Here is a 17,153-nt window from a genome sequence, read left to right as displayed (position 1 = left end):
AGAGACGAGTGGGGTGTACCAAAGCAGTCCCAAGTGTAGGGAGGGATCACCAATAGTCAAAGACCCCAGAAAAACATACCCGTCCGAACCTCCACACAGAGGCCGGATCAGAGACCAACTCCAAGAGGACTCACCAACACCAAATGAAATGAAAGAGATGCCCCAGAACTTGCCAATAAGGACCCAACTCCTAAAACAGAACAAATTCGAACATAAAAAGCCTGAGGCAACAAGGGGAAGAAAACCCTGCAAGTCCTGAAAGAATATAAAGCTGCCAGCCACAAACCCCAACGACGGAGCTAATGAGACTCTGGAACTGAGAAACCACGTCCAGAATGCAGCGAAGGAACTGAGCCCTATATAAACGACAATACTGATGGAAGAAGCGATCTGTGCCCAACATGCAGCACAAGTGCAGCGTACCCCATGGAGCAAGAATACTCAGTCAACATACAAAAACGGAGCCGTGCTACAACTACCGTGAAGACACTGTGCCCAGCACGCAGGTGAGGAAGCTGAACTTCAAAGCCGCTAAGAAACTGCGCTCAACATGCAGCGCAAAGATGCATCCAAAAAGCAGCGATACAGCTACGCTCAACCTCCAAAGATGACGCCACACTACAACGAAGTCACCTCAATCAGCATACCGCGATGGCTCCGTACTAAACATACAGTGCTGGAGCTACGCTCAACCGCCAAGCAGTACCCGTGTGCAACCCACCACTATGAATCTATGTTCCAAAAGCATCGATGAATCTGTGCCCCCCCCCCCCCCATGCAGCGATGGAGTCACACTCCATATGCTGCGATGGATCGCTGCGCCCAACCTGTCGCGATGGAGCTGCGCCGAACAAGAGGAGCTGGAGGAGCGCTTAGAATACGGCAATGAAGCTGTCTTTAACATGCGTGACATGCAGCAAAAGGCGCCACACCCAACATGCGGTACGGAGCCGCGCTCCAGATGCTGAGCAGGAGCCATGGTCCAGATGCTGCTAAGAACATACTGCGAGGGACAGCACTCATCTGCAGCGATGAAGCTGTGGTCACCATGCGGCGAAGGAGATTGCGTACACCATGCCGTGACCTAGCTCTGCTCAACCAGCAAATTACACAATCCAAGGAAATAGCCACCGAAAAAGGCGCTTCTCGAAGGCCAACAAAAAAGAGCCCAACTAGTGGAAATGTAACCCTGGCTCCGCACTCTCCAGACCCAGAGGTACTACACATAAGGAAGAGAACTAAACCTCCTGAAAGAGGCAGGAAAGTGTTACGGAGCTTAACTCTCAGCTCATAGGAAGGAAAAATAGCCATAAGGCAAAGAATAACGGAGATAGAATCCAGTACCAAGGTTCAGCGTCTGGATACTCTCCACTCAGGGACCTCAGAACTACCATCCTGCCTGGCCTGCACACCCAGGTGTAAACTAGGAAACCCTAAACACCTTAGAGTACTTAAAACAGGGTGCCAGAGTTAGGGTAGGAAACCCTCAAGCACCACTCCCTGAAAAAGGCAGGGATTAACCTGATCCACCCCAGGCTAGTGGTCCCAAGGAAGCCGCTGACTCAAGCACAGGAAACACTGTAGCCAGAAAGCTGCGAAGAATACCATCGACTACCAGCAGGTAGTGCACAGAAGAAAGCGGTGCAGGCCAAGCAGCCGAGAACGCCAGCAGCAGGACACCAGAAACTAGGCTAGACAAAGACAGTTATCTCCAAGTAGAGAGAGATAGATAAGCCATCCAAAGTGAATAAAGGGAAAGAACTCCCATAGATCACCTCACACAAGCTACAGTCTCCAGCAGACCTATCCAACTTCACCGAGCAATCCAAAGTGACGAATGTGCCAGATGCCAAGCCCACTCTGTGATATTGGCCTAGTAAGGCCCTAAAGATTAGAAAGATGCAAAGATAGCATGTCTTCCAATGGTCTGTCAATGTCGCCACGGCCCAGAGTCTGATAGTGAGGTGAGAATACTGCCACTACAAAGGACACCGTCCTGCTCACAAAGCTGGATGCCTGTCCCAGACTGAGACCATACCCCAGCCTGAATAATAGAAAATAAAGAGGCCAGAGAATGGGCAAGATGGAAGTTCCTCTACAGCAACAATCCTCAGGCCTATAAAGAAGGAAAACACAAGATGACAGCCCAAAAGGCAGCCTGGTATCTCCTCAAGGGAACATAAGGGTACCCCTCCTGAGATCCACATGCCTGATTGAAATGCATCGAACCTGAAGAGAAGGCCACCATGTCAGAAAGGGACGGTATGCTAAGGTCTTGCCCTACGGAAGGTCCATCCAAGTGACACCCCTGGAAAAAAAACAGGCACCAGCCATGGAAAAACCAGATGCCAGTGCTGCCAAAACCAGATGTCAGGCCTAACAGTAGCAGGACGAATAGAGTCAGAGTGGGAACCAAACCTGGGCCTCACAGATGACAGCCCACTGCACTGTTCACTAGCTTACACCTTAGTTGTCAGCCCTGCACAACGCAACGTCAATCCTGAAAAAAGGCAACATTCCTTCCCTATGAGAAACCAGACGGCCGCTCTGCCAAAGGATGAAAATTCTGAACATAAGATATCCTCAGTCCTACAAGGGGACCAGACGTCCAGAATGGATGAACATAAGAAGGCAACAGACCTGCAAGAACCAGTCCAATCTGAAAGCACATAAGATGACAACCGTCCTGTCAGACAGCAAGATTGAGCAAGCTGACTAACATAATATGAAAACTGTCCTACAAGAGGGCAGCATGTGTATTCTGGACTAAGATAATATGGCAACAATTCTGACCAAGAATAGAGCTTCCATTCTGCAAGAAAATAAAAGTCAGCCCAGAGACAGCATGGCAAATCATTCACAGTCCTGACATGAAAAATCGTCAGTCCCCAGGGAACATACTTGATCTGAGACCAACTGACAGTCCCCTAAAGAGCCAGAATGCCACCCGAAAAAGTAAGATGTAATGGCAAGAGATCACATGCAAGCCCTGGAAGCAAACGCATGCCAGCATCAATGCAGTGCCAAAGTTATGTAGAAGACAATGACAGCAGTCCCAGGCAAAAAAACAAAAAGCGTGCTGCAATCCAAAGGACCTGCCCCATAAGTCTCACGCAAAGGAAACACTGGCAAAGAAGACTGCAATTCTTCACAACGCTCAGCCAGAGAAACAGCACGGTAGTGCCGCTTATGAGACTGCCAGAAACAAATCCCAAAGGAAAACCTGGCAATTAGGTCTAAAGAAAATCAAACGTTCTGTCCCCGAGTTGAAACATCCCAATGAGAAACAGAACTCATCCAGAACACGGTGCAAATCTCCCGAGAGGGAAATAAGGATCAGCCCTTAAAGCGTCTACTGCAGCTGAAAACCCTCACAGTTCCCCTCCCTTTACCGGAACCGTCGGAGAGAAAAGTCGGGTCAGTAAGAACCTACTGGTGCGAACCCGCGCCCCTCCCCTAGAGCTCTAAGCGCGCCATAGCAAAAGAACCGCAAAACCGCGTTGCACTGAACAGGGAACCCTAGCACAAAAAGGCACCCGCAACAGCGAGATCGTGCCAAAATAATCCCGGAATGTCCTACCATCGGAGCCCCAAAACACGCTCCCCTGCCAGTGCCCCAACCAGCAAAATAAACCAAAAAAAACATCCGTGATGAGGGCCCCGCAACGCCTTCCCCGCAGCGCTCCAACGGCAAAAAACAGAGCCCCAAAGTAGAGAAATTACCAATTACCTTGGTGTTAGAGCTGAACAACCCTTATTCCCTCTGCTCTATTTCCTTTTTCTTCTCTCTCTGCTCCTTTCTTTCTTTTTTTTTTTTTTAAGGCAGGAGTTGCAAAGATAATCAGCATCTGAGTGCCCAGGAAAGTTACCAAGCCTGGCGAAATAAAGGGGGTAGGGGAGGGACCTGGCACCACCAGGTGTACCCCTTACTGGCTCAACCTTGCCACGAACCCCTAGCTCAACTAATCCTGAGGGAACAGGCTAGGAGCACATCTCAATCCAGAGAGCTGCACAGGATATGTCTATCCACCTGCTGAGATAGCGAGAATACTGAGACTAAGCTGGCTGCACAGGTCTACATACACCAAGAGTCTGAGGTTCTCAATCTCCACCTGCTGGTAGGGGGACATAACCCACTCGTCTCTGGATTGATCTGTGGGACGCTATGGAAGCTAGGGAGCTTTTCCCATGCAAAGCTACATCAGATGACATCACCCACATGTGAAAATATATATCCTTCTTGTCTATAGAATAAGTGTTGTGCAGCGCTGCGTACGCTTTTTAGCGCTATAGAAATGCTAAATAGTAGTAGTAGTAAGTAATCCTCATGGGACAAAACACGGCAATTTTCTCCAGTTCACTGGAGTAAATACGTTGTATATAAAATGTCTAACATTGCCTATCCTCAGCGCATACTTTGAACCACTGAAGAATTCTTTGGGGGGTCTTCAGGAAAAGGATATGTATGCATTAAATACCATTTTACAGTCATTTTTTGATGGGACATAAACATATATAGAAATATAAAACTAGCCTTATCTGTATACACACACACACACACATATATATATAAATCCTTCTTATCTGTTCCCTTCTCCACTACTGCCAACTCCAGACTTCGCGCCTTCTGTCTCGCTGCACCCTACGCCTGGAATAAACTTCCTGAGCCCCTACGTCTTGCCCCATCCTTGGCCACCTTTAAATCTAGACTGAAAGCCCACCTCTTTAACATTGCTTTTGACTCGTAACCACTCGCCTCCACCTACCCTCCTCTCTTCCTTCCCGTTCACATTAATTGATTTGATTACTTTATTTATTTTTTGTCTATTAGATTGTAAGCTCTTTGAGCAGGGACTGTCTTTCTTCTATGTTTGTGCAGCGCTGCGTACGCCTTGTAGCGCTATAGAAATGCTAAATAGTAGTAGTAGTAATATATATATATATAGTGTATTTTCTTTTTAATACAATGGTTGGGAGGGTGAGTTATTAGATGTGTCTGTCGTTTGTTATGCTATTTTTCTAAGCGCCCCAATGGAGTAGGATGTGAAAGTTTATTACTGATGGATTTTACAAATGGGAAAATTAGGTTCTTACCTTGGTAATTTTCTTTCCTTTAGTCATAGCAGATGAAGCCATTACGTATGGGTTATGTCCATCAACCAGCAGGGGAGATAGAGAGCACTCAAACTTTCACAGTGCCCTCTTGGCCAGCTAGCTCCACTGCCTCTTCAGTATTTGAAGCTTCCAAGCAGTATGGCAAACCGCAATGGGAATCACAAGAGCTTTCCTCACAGCGAACGATGGCCCATCACAAGGGCATGAACTCATAAAGGAGGGAATGCACATCCTCCTGGAGGGAATAAACTCATCCTCCTTATTGTATAAGTGGAGGGGAACACACGCGCCTCCTGGAGAGAATCAACACATCCTCCAAAAAAACATGCTGGAGGGAATGAACACATCCTCCTAAATTTAAACTGAACATGAATCCTGAAGATTGTTTTCCAACTTTCTCCCAAGGAAGGAACTTCAGGAAATTAGAACAGAACCTGAAAAACAGATTCACAGCATACAGACAATCATACAGGGAGGGCTCATGGCTTCATCTGCTATGACTAAAGGAAAGAAAATTACCAAGGTAAGAACCTAATTTTCCCTTCCTTGTCATCAAGCAGATGAAGCCATTACGTATGGGATGTAACAAAGCAATCCCTAGATAGGGTGGGAACAAGCCACACCACGCGCTAGCACTTGTGCACCAAAACGCGTATCCCTCCTTGCAGCCACATCCTGCCTGTAATGTCGGGCAAAGGAGAGCTTAGAAGCCCATGTTGCTGCACTGCATATCTCTTGAAGAGAGAGTGCTCCAGTTTCAGCCCAAGAGGAAGAAATCGCTCTAGTAGAATGTGCCTTAAAGGCTACAGGCGGAACCCTGCCGGCCAGCAGATAAGCTGAAAAGATAGTTTCTTTGAGCCAGTGGGCAATAGTGGCTTTAGACGCTGGAGACCCTCTGCGAGAACCGGATAGCAAAACAAACAGCTGATCAGAAGTCCTGAAAGAGTTAGTAACTCGCAGATACTGCAGCAGAGTCCTGCACACATCCAAAAGGTGCAGCTGCCCAAAAGATTCTGGAAACTCTTCCTCTGAAAAAGAAGGCAAGAAATAGGCTGGTTTAGGTGAAAGGCTGAAACCACCTTAGGCATAAAGGAAGGCACGGTCCGAACCGTGACTCCGGACTCTGAAAATTGAAGAAATGGGTCTCTACAGGACAGCGCCTGGAGCTCTGACACCCGTCTCGCCGAGGTAATGCCACCAGAAAAACAGCCTTCAGTGTCAATCTTTCTCCGATGCTCGCCGAAGCGGCTCAAAAGGAGATGCCTGCAGGGTTTTCAAAACTAGCCCCAGGTTCCAAGCTGGACAGGGTGCTCGCACTGGAGGTCGAGCCGAAGCACCCCTCTAAGAAACCGTGCCACATCTGGGTGAGCAGCCAAGACGCGCCTTCCACCTTACCACGAAGGGAGGCCAACGCTGCCACCTGCACCCGCAGGGAATTATAGGCCAAGCCTTTTTGTACACCTTCCTGCAAAAAGTCCAGAATTGGCGAGACAGGAGCCCGCATTGGAGCAATGGCTCTGGAAGCACACCAAGACTCAAACAGGCACCAAATCCTGGCATAAGCCACAGAAGTGGACCGCTTGCGGGCTTGCAGGAGAGTGGAAATAACTTATTGGAATAACCTTTATCCCTCAATTGCGCCCTCTCAATAGCCATGCCGTAAGACCAAAGCGGCCGGCGTCCTCCATGGCTACCGGTCCCTGAGTCAACAGGTTCGGTACCAGAGGTAAAGGAAGGGGAGCCTCCACTAGCATCTGTCGGAGGTCCGCATACCAAGGCCTTCTGGGCCAATCCGGGGCGATGAGGACCACTTCTCCTGGGTGCAGCCGAATCCGCAAGAGCAGGCGCCCTATCAAGGGCCATGGGGGAAACACATAAAGTAGACCCGGAGGCCAGGGTTAAGCCAAGGCATCCAACCCCGCCGAGCGAGGATCTCTCCGTCTGCTGAAGAAGCACGGGACTTTGGTATTGGCACTTGTCGCCATTAGATCCATCACGGGCTTGCCCCATTTGGCACAGATCTGCAGGAATACTTCGTCTGCCAGATTCCATTCTGCTGGATCGATCTGATGCCTGCTCAGATAATCGGCCTGCACATTGCTCTGACCTGCAATATGAGCTGCCGACACTGAAGATGCAGCTCGGCCCAGTGGCAAATCAGTTCGGCCTGCGCGGCTAGTGCTCTGCACCTTGTTCCGCCTTGTCGATTTATATAGGTCACCGTTGTCGTGTTGTCCGACATCACTCTGATAGCCAATCCTTCCAGGGTCACTTGAAAGGCCAGAAGCACCTGAAACACCGCTTTCAACTCTAGGCGGTTGATGGACCACTCCGACTCCTCGGGTGTCCATAGACCCTGGGCATGCTTCCCCTTGCAATGTGCGCCCCAGCCCTTCAGGCTGGCATCTGTTACCACTAGGCACCAAACGGGGAGCGTCAGCGGCATTCCTCGCCGCAGCATGCTGTCCGAGAGCCACCACTCCATGCTGAGTCTGGCCGCAGGGAGCCAAGTAAGTCTGCATTGGTAATCCTGAGAAATAGGAGACCATCTCCGGAGTAGGAATACTGTAGAGATCTCAGGTGCGCTCCTCGCCCAGGGTACCACTTCCATCGTGGCTGTCATCGATCCCAGCAGCTGGACAATGTCCCAAGCTCGCGGGCGGGGCATCCTCAGGAGCAGACGGACCTGATTCTGAAGCTTGCACCGCCTTAGCTCGGGTAGGAACACATAGCCCGAGACTGTGTCGAACCTGACCCCCAAAAACTCTAGAGATTGTGAAGGGGTCAGGTGACTTTTGGCCATATTGACGACCCAGCCTAGAGATTGCAGTACTGAGACCACTCTGGCTGTAGCTTGTAAGCTCTCTGTTGCAGAGTCTGCTCTGATGAGCCAGTCGTCTAGGTACGGGTGAACCCTGATACCTTCTCGCCTGAGAAAAGCAGCTACTACCACCATTACCTTCGAAAAGGTTCGGGGAGCTGTGGCGAGGCCAAAAGGCAAGGCCCTGAACTGGAAATGTTTTCCCAACACCGCAAACCTCAGAAACTTCTGGTGTGGGGGCCAAATCGGTATGTGCAAGTAAGCTTCTTTCAGGTCTAGAGACGTGAGAAACTCTCCTGGCTGTACCACCGCAATGACGGAGCGCAGGGATTCCATGTGGAAATGCCGCACTCTCAGGGACTTGTTCACTTCTTTTAAGTCCAGAATAGGGCGAAAGGACCCACCTTTTCGCGGCACCACCAAAGTAGATGGAGTATCAGCCGCAGCCTTGCTCGGCGGGAGGCACCGGGGTCACTGCCCCTAACTGAATCAGACCTTGTAAAGTCTCCTCCACCGCCGCCCGTTTGACGGCAGAACCGCATCGGGACTCCACAAACACGTCTCTTACTGGGGCGTTGAATTGCTATTCTGTATCCAGTCTCTGATCAGGTCCAGAACCCACTGATCTGAGGAAATCTTGGCCCACTCCTCGACAAAGAGGGAAAGCCGTCCTCCGATGACAGGCATCGAGGAGAGGGCCGGTGCACCATCATTGAGAGGGTCGCCCCTGAACTCCTGGTCTTGAGCCACCGGCTGCGGAACGCTTGTCCGAGCGAAAGGAGTTCCTCTGCTGACCACGGGCACGTGAAGTGAACCCAGCAGAACGCCCCGGGCGGTACCTTCTAGCTTCACGGAAGCGAGGTCTGTATGAGGAGTGGACCGCCTGGCCCTTAGAGGAAGGCCTCTGCCTATCTTCGGGCAAGCGCTGGGGTTTGGATCACCCAGGCCTTTCACAATTTTCTCCAACTCCTCACCAAATAGGAGAAGTCCTTGAAAAGGCAACTTCACCAACCTTTGCTTAGAGGCCATGTCCGCTGCCCAGTGTCGTAGCCACAGACGACGGCGAGCCGCCACTGCTACTGCCATTTGTTTAGCCGAAGCTCTGACAAGGTCATAAAGGGCATCAGCCAGAAAGGACAAGGCCACCTCCATCCGCGAGCCACATCCAAGAAGGGCTCCGCTCCATCTCCTGGCTGAGCCACTGCCTGTTGCAGGCCAAGCTAGGCAGGCTCTCACAGCATAACAGCTGCATGCAGACGGCCCGAACAGTGAGACCTGCAATTTCAAAGGACCGTTCAATGCTGTTTCCAGCCTATGGTCTTGAACATCCTTCAGGGCAACACCTCCTTCAACAGGGAGGGTAGTTCTCTTTGTCACCGCAGTGACTAGGGCATCCACTGTATGCATTTGAAAACGAGCCATGTCCCTCACGCAGAGGGTATAACTGCCCCATAGCCCTGGAAACTCTCAAAGGTCCCTCGGGGGTCAGCCCACTGAGCCGAAACAAGCTCTAGGATGGAGTCATGCAAAGGGAAGGCCCGAGCAGCTTTCTTGGTACTAGCCATCCTGGGATTACCCGAGGAGGCCATGCCACTGTCAGGATCTTCAATCGAGAGGGCCTGCAGGGTATCTGAAATAAGCGCTGGCAGCTCATCACGGTGGAAAATCCTCACCGCGGAGGGATCATCCAGATCCTGTGGTAAATCCTGCACCTGACTCTGGTTCCTCAGACCAAGAACGTCTGTCAGAGTTCTCCGAATCCTCACAACCCCGACCACGGGGGGAAAAAGGTGCACCACAATCTGAAGGGGAATTAACCCTTCTGCGCTTATCTTTAGGCCAAGCATCCGGGAAAAAAGCCTCACTGGGCAGATCCCAGGCCAGAATCCATCGGGGGGGGGGGGGGGGGGGGGCAATCAGAGGAGCCTCAGGCGACCCTTGAGGAAGGGCTCTTTTCATCATGTATGCTTTATGCAGCAAAAGCACAAAATCCGGGGAGAAAATCTCACCCTGGGCACCCAAATCCTGTCCGGTGCTAGCCACTCCTGAAATAACCTCATCTCGAGGTGCCCCACCCGGCTCAGGTCTCTCCGTGTCCACGGAGGCCGCGCCATGCGGTGTAAGCAAAATGGCGCCCGCTGCCAGCTCAGAGCGAGAAGAAACATCGCTCGCCATGCTTGGGCTGGCTCCTAAGCCAGTACAGCAACGATTTACAGAGCCCTGCTGCTGATTTGCGCTTGCCACAAGGGAACAGCGCTTTACATTGTCCGCAGCCATCGCCGAAAAACGGCGGTAAAATCCAAAATGACAGGTTTTGCGCCAAAATCGCCCCGATCGCGGGCCCACCCCGGAGGAAGTTGGAAAACACTCTTACCTCAAAGGATCAAGTGTACAACTACGATCCTGCAGAAAATCAGGTCAAAAACCTCTGTTCCAGCGTCTCTGCGTTTAAAAAAGCGACGTGACTTTTTTTTTTTTTTAAAAGCTGTGAGGAAAGCAGAGGTATTGAAGACTCCGGAGGCTCAGATGAGTGGGAAAGGCAGGGGAAAGGGCGAACCTATATGCCTGCATCCACTGTTGGTGGGTAAGGACAGGGAAAGCAAGGCAATATGTCCACATCCACAGAGGTATGGGTAAGGCAGGGAAAGGGCTAACCTATGTGCCTTTAAAGTGAAGCTGCTATAGCCTCCAACACCCCGTTAACAACTGGCAAGCCAGAAACCCACCTCCCGGCAGATTTTTCTGGAGCTCGAACAAGCTGCAGCCACCCTGCTAGGGGAGATAGAGAATACTGAAGAGACAGTGGAGCTAGCTGGCCAAGAGGGCACTGTGAAAGTTTGAGTGCTCTCTATCTCCCCTGCTGGTTGATGGACATAACCCATACGTAATGGCTTCATCTGCTTGATGACAAGGAAGTTGTATTTATATGCATCATGTAACATTAGGCCAACTCTAATATGCATTTATGCAAGTCATAAGTAAGTCAGTATTACATTACATAAATGTTTGTATCAAGCTAATATAAAAATGTATCCAAGTGCAGTGCATTTTTCTAGCGAAAAAGGTGCTGCTACTCAAATGCCAGGCCATCCTTCAGGGGTGGGGTGATCACTGAGGGACCCACCCCACAATAGCCAGGCCCCCTGTCATATAATCTATAACAAGGCAGAATTGGTGTGTAGAGCCTGAGCTCTTTCATTAAAACTTAGGTACCATGGGCCACTTTTGTAGACAATGGAAAAGGTGACGGTACTCAGTACCCCCTTCAAAAATGCCCTAAGTGACTAGTGCACATTTACACGTCAATCTACTGAGCCACTAGAGATTTGTGTATTTTTCTAATATTCAAAGTATGAGGCCACCGAAACCTACATAGATGAGAGGAGATTGAGTGACTATACTGAGGTCTATGAAGGAAAACGATAAGCCAAGGACATCACTCTTAATTATGGGCTTCTTTTACAAAGCCGCGCAAGCAATTCCGGGTAGCAAATGAAGGAAGCCTATAGGAACTGAATGGGCTTTCTCTCATTTGCCACACATAGAATTGGTAGCGTGGATTTGTAAAAGAAGTCCTATGTTAACATATAGAAAATTAAAAAAAATAATATATATATATATGTTTAACCATCAATGAATTTGGAGGAGACTCACATGAAAAAGATAGTTACTCACGCTGTAATGTGTTGAGGACAAGCAGGATATACATTCTCACAAGCAGGCGAACATCATCCATGTAGCCTCAATGTGGACACTGCCCAGAGTTCCTTACTTCTAGAAGCTTTTGGCAGGCCCCCAACACGCATGTGCCTTCCCGACTCGCACGGGACCTGCAGTTGGATAAAAAAGCATAAAGATTGCCATCCTAGAGGAGGTGGGAAGGTATGGTAGAACGTATGACCTGCTGCCCTCAGAGAGCACCTGTTACAAGTAACTTCTCTTTCTCTGAGGAAAGGCAGGATATTACCTTCTCACATGTGGAAATCTGTAGCTACCGGGCTCATTGAAAACAACAAAACAATGGTCAATAGGAACTTGCATAGGCAAGGCCAAACAGAACCAACAACTCCAACATAAAAATTCCTGTTGTGAAGCTGCAGTGTGGAATACAAATGAATAGGCCTAGGAGGATGGAGTTGGATTCCAGACTCAAAATTTCTGCAGTACTGCTTGGCCAAACCGGCTATCATGTCAGATGTTCTGTTCCAGACAGTAGTGAGATGTGAACGTGTCAACTGAAGTCCACATCGCATCTCTGCAAATCTCAATGGAAGCCAATCTGAAGTGGGCAACAGATGCTGCCATGGCTCCAATATTATGAGCCGTGACATGACTCTCCAAAGTCAGCCCAGCCTGGGCATTTGTAAAGGAGATACAGTCTGCTAGCCAATTGGATAAGGTGTGTTGATGGCTGCCCCCCATCTTGTTTGTATCAAAGAAACAAAAAGCTGAGAGTGGACTGTTTATGAGCTTTAGCCCACCCCAGAGAGAACGCTAAAGTTCACTTGCAGTCCAAGGTATGCAGTGCATTTTCACCAGGATGGGCTTGAGGTTTCAGGAAAAATGTTGTCAGAACAATTGAGCAAGATGGAACTCCAACACTATCTTAGGAAGCAACTTAGGATGTGTGTGGAGAACTACTCTGTTGTGGTGAAACTTCATGAAAGGTGTATCCACTACTAGGGCCAACTCTGTGAGCTGAAGTGACCTCCACCAGAAACAAGACTTTCCAGGTCAGGTACTTCAGATGTAATGAGTCAAGTGGCTGAAAGGGAGTTTTCATCAGCTGAGTGAGGATGATGTTGAGGTCCCATCACACACCAGAGGTTTAATGGGGGCTTCATCTAAAGCAAATCTCACATAAAACAAACTGAAGGCTGTACAGAGATGGGCTTACCCTCTACACAGTGATGGCAAGTACTAAATGCATTAAGGTGAGTAAAAGTACTCAAGAAGTCTTCATGTCAGGCAAGAGAAAGGATCTAAGGCCTTGCCCTCACACCAGATGGCAAACCTTTTCCATTTGAAGGTATGCTGCCTCTTAGTGGAATCTTTCCAAGGTACGAGAGCCAGGGACTGGAGGCTGGGAGATAAGGAGACATCCCTAGTTCTGTGTGATGAGTGTCAGAAAAAAAACTCCAATTGCCAAGATTTCTTTTTTGGCAGACACCACCAAAGACGGAACCATACCTGCCTTGACAAGTAAGGCGCAATGAGGATCACGGTTTCCCGATCCTGGCAGAGTGTCAGCAGAATCTTCCCTATTAAAAGGGATTGGAGGATATACATACAGAAGGCCCCACTTTCCCCAATCAAGGGGGCAGTCATCTGATGCTAGTCTGCCGGTGATGATTCTGCAAGCAATATTGAGGGACTTTGTGTTGAGATGAGTGGCAAAAACATCCACCAAAGGGGTTCCCTGCTCTCTGAAGATCTTGCGGGCAATGCCCATAGTGAGATATCATTCAGCAGTTGCATCACCTTGCTCAGTCTATCTGCTAGACTTTCTTTCCTGCAAGTTATGCGACACTGAGCACGATTTGCCATCCTGATTGCGTCCTGAATAAAGGGCCAGATCCTGTACCTCTCAAATGCCCCCCCCCCCCCCCCCCAACTTGCTTGTTGCAATAGTAAATGGAAACTGATCACTGTTTGGGTAACAATTTGGTTGAATACCGATCTCTAAAAGCTTTAGAGTGTACCACACACCGCCCCAGCCCAGGATATTGATGTGAACTGGGCCTCCTAAGTGGACCACTGACCCTGGGTGTGATGCTCTTCTACGTAAGCACCAGATCCCAGGCCACATGCATCTGTGGTCAAAACTTTCTGTGGAGGATGAATTTGAAATAAAAGCCCAGAGGCAAATTGGTACATATTGTCCACCAACTCTGGGGTGACTGCGATGGCATTCTTCAGATTCCCCATGACCTGACACCACTGGAAAGCTACAGTCTACTGGACACTTCGCAAATAGAGGCATGCCATGCATTGTGAGACCATGTGGCCTAGCAACCTCAGCATCTGCTGAGCTGTGACCTGCTGGCTGCTGCAAACCTGCTGAATGATGCAAATGAACATATCTGGCTTAAGCCTGAACTGTGTCTAGCAGGGCTCCAATGGATTCTAATTGCTTCACTGGGAGCATGTGGGGACATACATATACACCCTGCACTGTAATGCTGCAACTATTGCAAGACACTCTGTAAACACCCTGGGAGTGGATGTGAGGCCAAATCCGTGGTACTGGTAGTGATGTTTCCCTACTCAAAATCTGAGATAACGCACCTGTGGCTTGGATGTATCTGGATTGGGTATAAGCATCCTTTAAAAAACAGAGCATGGCCAATTGTTTGACTGAATCATAGGAAGAAAGGTGCCCAGGAAAATCATCCTGATCTTTTCTTTGACCAGTTATTTTTTCAGGGCCCTTAGGTCTAGGATAGGACAAAATTGCACTAGGAAGTACCTGGAATAGAATCCTTTTACTTCTCCCCTGGTGGGTTGGTTTGACTATGTGGGCCTTTAAAAGGGAGGAGAGTTCCTCTGTGATCACTTCCTAATGCTGGGTGCCAAGTCTTGAAGCTCTTGGTGGGCAATTTGGAGGGAGTTGATGCCAACTGAGAGTGTAAACCCACCTATTTGAAATATCCACTGGTCTGAGAGTACAAGGGGCCACTTTTCTTGAAAAAACATTCAGTCTCCTGATTGGTAGGTCATCTGGGGCAGGCACTTTTATATCGGATAAGCGCTGCTGGAGCCACTCAAAACTCGCCCCATGCTTAATCTGGGAGATGGCTCGGGCTTTTGGGCTCACTCCTGCCGAGGGGTAGGAGCGCAGAATCTGGGTTTGCTGGGGAGAGCAGGATGAGGGAGTGAACATACGCTTTTGAGAAAGATAGGCACTCATCTTCTGCCCTAAAATCTGAGAAGTGGAGAGCAAAGGAGTGTGTCAAGAAAGATTCGATGGCATCTGTTCTCCTTATGAAGTCTGCCAACTTGTCCCCAAATAGTTTGGTGCCGTGGCAAGGGACATCCACCAACTTTTTCTGAACTGCTGGTTCCAGGTTTGAGATGTGCAGCCATGAGGGTCTGCACAAGCCACTACCTATTGCATTAGTCTGGATGTCACATCAAAAGTTGCTGAAGCTATGTGCTTTCAAACCCGCCTTCTGCTTAGTTGCTGATTTACAAAGTTCTGAGGCCTGTTATGGGAGGGAGAGTATCTACAAACTGTAGCACACTGCACACGCAAGTTCTTCAAGAAAATGCTCACGTAGTTGGTAAGACTGGATACAGGAAATGAGCCTTGAAATACTTTCCTTCTAAAAGATGCTAGACTTCCATCCGTGCCTGTGGAAGCCGAGGCATGTGTCCTCAAGCTTCTGGCTCTTTTGAGGGCAGATTCAACCACTACGGAACGATTGCAGAAGCTGCAGCTTCTCAAATTCGGGAGCCTTCTAGACTCTATATAAACAGTCTTCTGAGAACTACCTGCACAGTGTGGTGTCTCCAAATTCTTCATCTGTGTAATCTTAAAGATGTTGTGCATGAGCACTGCCACAGCTTCCGGGGGGGGGGGGGGGGGGGGGGGGGGGGGACACAACACACCACACAATCAAAGAACATCCACACTTGGCTCGTCTTGATTCCAACAAACAAACAAAAAAAAAAAAATGATGAAAAAGTTCCTTTGGGCAGACTTTACTCCCTTAATTTCCATATCACTAACAGATGTGCGCAGCGCTATACCACTAAACACCAAGAGGCAGTCCTTCCTCTACAGAACTTACAGTCTAATCAGACAATAAAGGATAGTGAATTACATTGGGAATTATTAACAGACATGGGTATGAACAAGTGAATACAGGTAGAACTAAAGCAGCCTAAAAAATAAAGAGTATAAACTTCAAAAAGCTGACAAAACTAAAGGTAATAAAGAAAAATAACTAATGAAAGAAAACTGGTCCCGCACACTTACTCACAACACTAATGAAGAAGCAGGAAGTCAAGAAAAAATTTCTGACAGTAAAATTGCACTACAGTGAGGGGGGGGGGGGGGGGGGGGGGGGAAGACATTTTCATTGCTCTGCAGAGAAGATGAAACTGCAGGTCCTGCACAAGTCAGGCATGCAGAAAGGAACTCAAGATGCACAGTGGGGGCCTGTCAAAGGCTTCTAGAAGGAATAGAACGCTGAGTAGCATCTGCACTGGGGCTCCACGGATGACATCACCCACATGTGAGAAGGTAATGTCATGATTGTCCTCAGAGACTCGTTTTACTGGGATGCTGGTGGGTGCCTAAAAAAAAAATCAATCACTTATTAACAGAGGCAATGTAAACCTAAACTAACAGAATCAAGCAGGTTCAAAGTGGCAATCTGATAGGGTATGTGGTCAACACAGAATGCAGAAAGGTGAGTGAGCAGTTCTCAACAGCAGACCAATACCACTACCTGACTATAAGAAGAAAAACATGATTTCAAACTAGCCAGATGCTAAGCATCAGAGAACTTTTTATTTTAAAAAAGCGATTTTCGTTTCTTTTCCAAAACCCAAGTAGCCCTAACCACAATTCACCCCACAGACAAAATTTTACTAAACCACTTAGGTGCATCCAGGGAGAAACTTTAAAACATTATTCAAAAATGGCAAGTGTTTTCTGCCTGGGAATATGACAGCCTAAGAGAAATCCTGGACCAGAAAAAAAAGCAATGGGAAAGCTTTCTTGTTCAATAACTGTATTTGAATTTCCTGCACACCCACCGCAGATGTGCAAATCGTTAAGGCTTGAGGCAGCTACTTGAAATACAGAGTAGGGAAATCAGTATTAAAAGCCACAAGCCAGGGTTGACAGCATACACTTAGGGGTAGTTACAGATACGATGAGAAAATATTCTCTCAAGATTCGGTCAAATAACAGGCTGTGAAAGTCCCAACACCAAATGTGAAATAAATTAGTCCTTTGGTTTTCAACTGTGAAAACTGCCAAATATAGAAATGTCATTTATTTGCAAGCTAGAGGTGAGGATTTTGCTATACTAACTGCAGAAGCCCTAATGATACTGATTGTAGGCAGTAGAGATGAAGTCCAGGTTTACAAAAGGCATCACACCACTCCTTCAGGCAGCCGAAGCAGTCTCTGGCTTGTTTACATTGGCCCCGCATATCCTCCTTTAACCACTCCCGAAAGAGCTCTTCATCCTTCTTCAGGACT

General features: G+C 48.5%; 1 protein-coding gene across 1 annotated transcript in view; it reads right to left on the bottom strand.

Moving 5' to 3' along the window:
* Nucleotides 1–16,432: 16,432 nt before the first annotated feature.
* The window catches only part of LOC115480851 (barrier-to-autointegration factor B-like), an 88,506-nt gene continuing 87,785 nt past the window's right edge, over nt 16,433–17,153 (bottom strand). The window contains 1 exon segment of the mRNA XM_030219789.1: nt 16,433–17,153. Coding sequence (XP_030075649.1) covers nt 16,973–17,153 — 181 coding nt within the window. The 3' untranslated portion in view covers nt 16,433–16,972.

This window comes from Microcaecilia unicolor, chromosome 11 (assembly GCF_901765095.1).
Source record: "Microcaecilia unicolor chromosome 11, aMicUni1.1, whole genome shotgun sequence".
Classification (NCBI taxonomy): Eukaryota; Metazoa; Chordata; class Amphibia; order Gymnophiona; family Siphonopidae; genus Microcaecilia; species Microcaecilia unicolor.
Note: the sequence above shows the minus strand (reverse complement) of the source record. Positions and strands in the feature narration are given on the sequence as shown.